General features: G+C 41.0%; 1 protein-coding gene across 3 annotated transcripts in view; it reads right to left on the reverse strand.

Annotated features, from left to right (window-relative positions):
* RECK (reversion inducing cysteine rich protein with kazal motifs) overlaps positions 1-5,819 on the reverse strand; it is a 110,775-nt gene that overhangs the window by 50,257 nt on the left and 54,699 nt on the right. For all 3 annotated transcript variants that reach the window (XM_025198300.1, XM_025198297.1, XM_025198299.1), the window contains exons 8-10: positions 4,619-4,816; positions 3,805-4,072; positions 1,133-1,312 (exon numbers count right to left, since the gene is read on the reverse strand). In XM_025198300.1, coding sequence (XP_025054085.1) covers positions 1,133-1,312; positions 3,805-4,072; positions 4,619-4,816 — 646 coding nt within the window. The remainder of the gene's footprint in view (positions 1-1,132; positions 1,313-3,804; positions 4,073-4,618; positions 4,817-5,819) is intronic.

Below are 5,819 nucleotides of genomic sequence, written 5' to 3' on the forward strand. Positions count from 1 at the left end.
GGGGGGTCCCCTGCATTTCTGTGGGATATTCCATGCACCCCAGCATTCACGAGCCACCTGCTACCTAGAAGTGTGTAGACACAGCTTGAAATGCTTTTTCTAATGTCCAAATCGCCAAATCTTTCTGAATATGTCAACTGATTCGGACGGTTGCAATTTGATTCAGGGAGATTAAAGGGTCCTCTGATTTGATTTTGATTCAGAGGTTTGGGCACCAAATCAGGCCAAATCTCTACCGACTCGAATCAGGGACTGAAGCTTTGCACAGCCCTACAATCTAGATCTATGCAGAACCACGTGTGTATACTGAGCATGTGTAGTACACTATGCACCAATTGGGCAGGTACCTTGTTACATATATACTCAATTTAAAAAACACTGTAGCTGGACAAATATCCATTATTAGGTGTTAGCAACCAGAGCTGAACAATATTCTCCTTTTTATACATCTAATACCTGACTTGCCCAGGAAGCAGCAGATATGCATTTCAGGCCCACATCACTAAGAAGGTGTGTGGAACCTGTGTCCCTGATTTCCCAGCACAACATTCCAACAACCATCTATAAGCGTCAAACTGGTTTAAATAGTATTTCAAAATACACAGCACCCTATACCAACTTAAAAAAAAAAACAAATCAAAACAACCCAAACTGTAAAATTCCAGGTTTTGCTTTAGCATAAGTGGAGCTGCAATGAATTTTAAAGACAGTTTTGGCAACTGTATTCCCAGAAGTAGATATATAACTAAATCAATTAAAAGTTTGTTGAGTCAGCAATTATTTTTTTATTGTCCTGCATGGTAAAGAAACAAAAATACTTTACTGAATGGCAGCTTTTCCAATACATGTGAATTTTCATTCAGTCAGTCTCATTATGATAACGCTTAACATGTCTCTTGGAAATATGCTTTTATATTTTTTAAGTTATTAAAAAATAACGCGTTTTTAAGTTATTAAAATTTAACGCGTTTTTAAAAAAAGTTCATAAGAAGAGTGTGTTAAAAAAATCACCCTCGTATTAAGAAACAATTTATGGGAAAAAGGCTATATGTAGATTATAAGTCTGGAAAAAAAACATTTTTACTCAAAGTACAGGAATTCCTTTATAAAATATTTAGTGCATCTCTCCTACCTGTTATTAAAATTAGTGCAGTAAGTTAGATTTCTACAGCCCAGCTGACAAGGTTCTCGTACATCTGCTAAACAGGTCAACATGGAAACTTCAACTGGGTTATACTCACAAAAGCGATCAAATTCTTGCCAACTCTGTGAATTGCCCCAGCTTGTGCTATACAATTTACTGCATAGTTCCCTGAACAAACAAATAAAGTCAATCAAATGAAAAGAAAAGCAATCATTCAGAAGTTTTACACCAAAAAAACGGTTGGCTTTAATCATAAAAGTATAAATTAATAGAAGTTTTGCATTTTGGACCCGCTGAAGGTCCGGAACCAATATGAGAATGAAAAAAGACCCTCAAGCTGTTCTCTAGAATCTCAGCCATCATTTACAAAGAAATGAGTAAATCTCTAGGTGGTCATGAAGGAAAATTAAAAATTTGAAATGGGTACATCCAACGTAAATAATTCTGGCAAACTTTGCAAGAAGCTAAACATTAAAATTGAGGCTAGCATTCCCCTACCCACTTTTATGGATGGTACGTTCCTTGTCACCTCTGATTTTACCCAAGACGTAGTGTTTCAGATTTTATTCCTTGAACTTGTAGGTAAGGGGGTTTGAACAGCTGCTTTTGGGGATTCCTTTGGTTAACAAGCACCTGTGAATGCAGGGAACTGGACTTGATGGCCCAGGAAGACCCTTCCAGGCTTGCTTCCTGTGCCCTTAGTCGGATGGCCACGATGAGAAACAAGTAGTTCTTAATTCATTTTTCAATCTCAAATCAAATCAATTACAGTCCAAAAGGAAGAGAGAGAGAAGACATGCATCTTCTCTTCAGTACCCAAAGTCTAGTGCAGTTGAATTGTTTCCTGCTGACGAAATTCTCCAAGCCAGAACCATAGCTGCAGAACCATAGTTCTGCAAGTGAAAAACTACAGTCAAGTTCTACCCAGCTGTCAACATATAGGTTCCCCTCCTTACATTACTACTATAATGCTGTTCCACACTACGATATAAAGAACTGTATTACAGGCAGCCCCTTCTTAACATGATTTCGATTAGCGCTATTTCGCTATAGCGCTCATTTAAAATTGATACCTGGTTTCACGGAGCACTCAAGCAAATTTCGCTGTAGCGCTCAGTGGAATCAGTGAGTTTTAGCAGGAACACGAGAAGCAGTGGCGGCAGCAGTGGCAGCAAGTGGGGGGGTGGTGTCAGCATGGGGGGGGAAAAAGGGGGGAAGCCAGGCATGGCTGCTGAACACAGACTGGTGGGGTGGTGGAGCATCTCATTGGAGGGGGGGTGGTTTTGCAGCTGGCCGGGAGCAGGGTGGGGTTTATAGGCAGCTGGGCATATAGTGGGGATGCTGCAAACCCCCCTGCTCCTGGCTGGCTGCATACATCCATCCCACTCCTGCGGCATGCTCCACCACCTGAGTTTACTAGCTGAAGCAGCAGCAGCAAGGAGTGTGGGGCCTGCATTAGTGGCCAGGGCCAGGGCCAGCTGGGGCCTGCACCCAGTGTAGGGCAGCAGGAGTGCAGGGCCTGGGGCCAGGGCCGGCAAGGGCCCACGCCCAGAGTGGGGCAGCAGGAGTGCTGGTGACCAGGCTGGCATGTGGGGCCAGCAGGCAGTGAGAAGCAGTGAGTGGGGGGGACAGGCATCAGCACAGGGCCTGCGTTGGTGACCGGGGCCAGAGCCGGCAGGGGGCCAGGGGAGAATGCAGGCCTGGGCTGGCACATGGGACTGGAGCAGCCAGAGGGCTAATGGGGAGAGGTGGCGGTGGCGACAAGAAACCGTGGTAACTAATTACTTATATTTACATTCATTCCTACGGGCAAATGGGTTTCGCTTAGCGCTCAGTTTTTCTGGAACCAATTAAGAGCACTAAGCGGGGGGTTGCCTGTAAACTGAAAATCTAAAGACAGAAAAAAATATTTATTTTAACATCAAATAAAGTAAAGGGTACATGATATGAGAAAAAGTTCTGTAAATGTGTATTTCAATACAAAATGAATTTTAGCTCGACTGCTTGTAATCATGTTACTTTCTGTATACTTAATTACTCAACTGCCTTCATTATGGCAAATATTTACAAAACAGTTTTTTAGCTTGGATAATTGCCAATTGTAAAATTTGAAGATGGAATTCACAGCTTGCCTGGTATTTGATAGATTTTAAGGTTACAAAGTATATTTTTCCCTCATTGGATGATTTAGCTATCAAGCACAGTACAAACTTGAAACATTACAATTGATTATGCATTTTTAGTGATTTATGTATCATAAAACAATGGTGCCCAACCTTTTCACCCCATTGGCTGGATGGGCAGTGCCTGGTCCAGACATGAGCCAGGTTCAGCCAGTGAACTGGATCCAGCCACATGGTGCAGGAGAGTTTGGGGGATGGGGGGAGTGCAGTCTTGAGGGTGGAGGTGCAGTCTGGCCCTGATTCAGCCATGCAGGTTTTAGGAATTTGGCAGCAGGGAAGGAGTGGAGATATTAATTGCCACTGCTCCCCTGCTGGCAAATTTCCCAACCTCAGGGGAGCCCCACAGGCCAGATGCCATGGCTCCACAGGCTGGATATGGCCCACAGGCCAGGGGTTGTGCATCCCTGTCATAAACTACTGAACAGCTGTATTTCACCGATGAACTTTAATAATTATGAAAAACAAAAAGATACTGACCTACAAGTGGAAGTGTTTGCTTTAGAACAGCAATGCAATTTAGCCCCATCAAGGCCTGTTGAAGGAGGAGGATGCACAGTGACTCCAGGGTGAACAGACCTTGAACTCTCAAGAAAACATTGCCAGAGGGGATCCTGAGGCAGAGGCATTGTTTTGCAGCCTTCTATAAGTCCATCAACAATCTCAAGTTCTGTTTTCATTGACATTAGAATCCTTTTACAAGCAGTCTGGCAGCCATAATCTTCTGCTCTGTCACAGCAGTACAAACCTAATATCCAAACGAAAGTAAAAATGATCTACAATTGACCGGCATAATGGCAACAAAATACATCACAGTTTTGCTTTCCATTAAAATATAATAAAAATTCTATGAAGAATAATAATAAACTTAAACTTCTATAATAAAATCAAGAGCAATGACAAACATGTTTTTTTTCATTTTAAATGCTAACAGACAGAACTGTCAAAAGGAAAAAAAAGAAGTGGTTATGGCAGGGGTGGGCAAAATGTGGCTTGCGGGCCAGATGAGACCCACCAGGACATTCTATCCAGCCTGCGGGGCCCCTAAAAAAAAAAACCATTCAGAAAATTTATATTTATCTACCCCTGGCTGCCTGTCATGCAGCCCTCGATGGCTTGCCAAAACTCAGTAAGCAGCCCTCGTTCACCCCTGGGTTATGGTATTAATAAATATATAACTATCAATAAAAACTCCCAAAAATTATCACTGTATATTAGATTCTATACGAAGCATTTTCAATATCTTACTTCTCTGATTATGAAGTTTATGGAAAATTTAAGCTTCTTTACTTACTATCTGTAGGATTTCTCATTGGATATGATTGTGTGTAGTTGTTCACACAGTGTATTAACTGAGGGCTAATAGCAGCACAGTAATTTTCAACTGCTTTAATTTGTGAAGGACCAGGGGAGGAATCTGTCCGGAAAATTGCTTGACAGTATTCTCGGCAGTTTGTATGATGACCTGCATAACTGCAGCAAACTGATCCCACTAAAAAACAGAAAAAAAGAAAAGAAAAACAGAATTATGTATCCTGAATATAGAAACACAGACCATATATATTTTATAGCACAATTCACTTACGGACTTGACTGATAGTCAAGCTAATATTGGAAAGCTAGTATTAGAAAGAAAAAAAACAATTTATCAGCAACACTAAAAACATTGCAACTGTAAGAGTGCGTGTCCTTACAGCAGGCAAATGAGGCCAATATTTTCTGTTTTGCTTAGCAACCTCTGCAGCCAGACCTGAATGCAAAAGTGCTTTCATGAGATGCATTTTATTTTGCAGCACCTTGCTATATATATATATATATAAAATCTTGAATACAATCATATGCGTCCCATGATATAATTTAAATATAACATATATGAAAGTTATAATTTATAAATTTTATGTTTAAAATATAAAAGTACTCAAAATAGCACCTGACCTCTCATTCAAAAGGAAAGGAATAAAATTCACATAATTAAATACAGACACTTCCTGAAAATTGTGTAATTCTTGTGTGACATTTATTTTTCTTCTCCTTTTCCCTCTGCATAAATTTTTCTATTAAGACATCTGCAATATGAGAATATTTTGTTTGGTCAGTTTCACCACTGCTTGCTGTTTAAATTGTTTTTTTACTTTAAATAAAACAAGAAGAAATGAAGTCAATGATTAAGTTCTATGCAAGCATTCATAGGTACCTCAAAATAAATCAGAGGCAATAAAAGAGATATACACATATGTATCTAAATTCTAGCATAATAAAAGCCTTAGTGTGTCCATTGGTCTGTCTGTCCATAATGCTCTGGACCAAATCCGCATGCACTGCTGAGAGGGTGTGCGCCGATTGGCTGCAAGGGTCCAGAGCATTACAGACAGAGTGGGAGAGGGAGCCGCCACCCCCTTCCCAACAACAGCTGGCAGGGATGGGGAGGCAGCAGAGAAGAGGGGAGAGGGAATGGGAAGGGGAAGGGGAAGTTTCTCTTGGTAGTAACCCCCCCC

The sequence above is a fragment of the Alligator sinensis genome, unplaced genomic scaffold (assembly GCF_000455745.1).
Source record: "Alligator sinensis unplaced genomic scaffold, ASM45574v1 scaffold428_1, whole genome shotgun sequence".
Classification (NCBI taxonomy): Eukaryota; Metazoa; Chordata; order Crocodylia; family Alligatoridae; genus Alligator; species Alligator sinensis.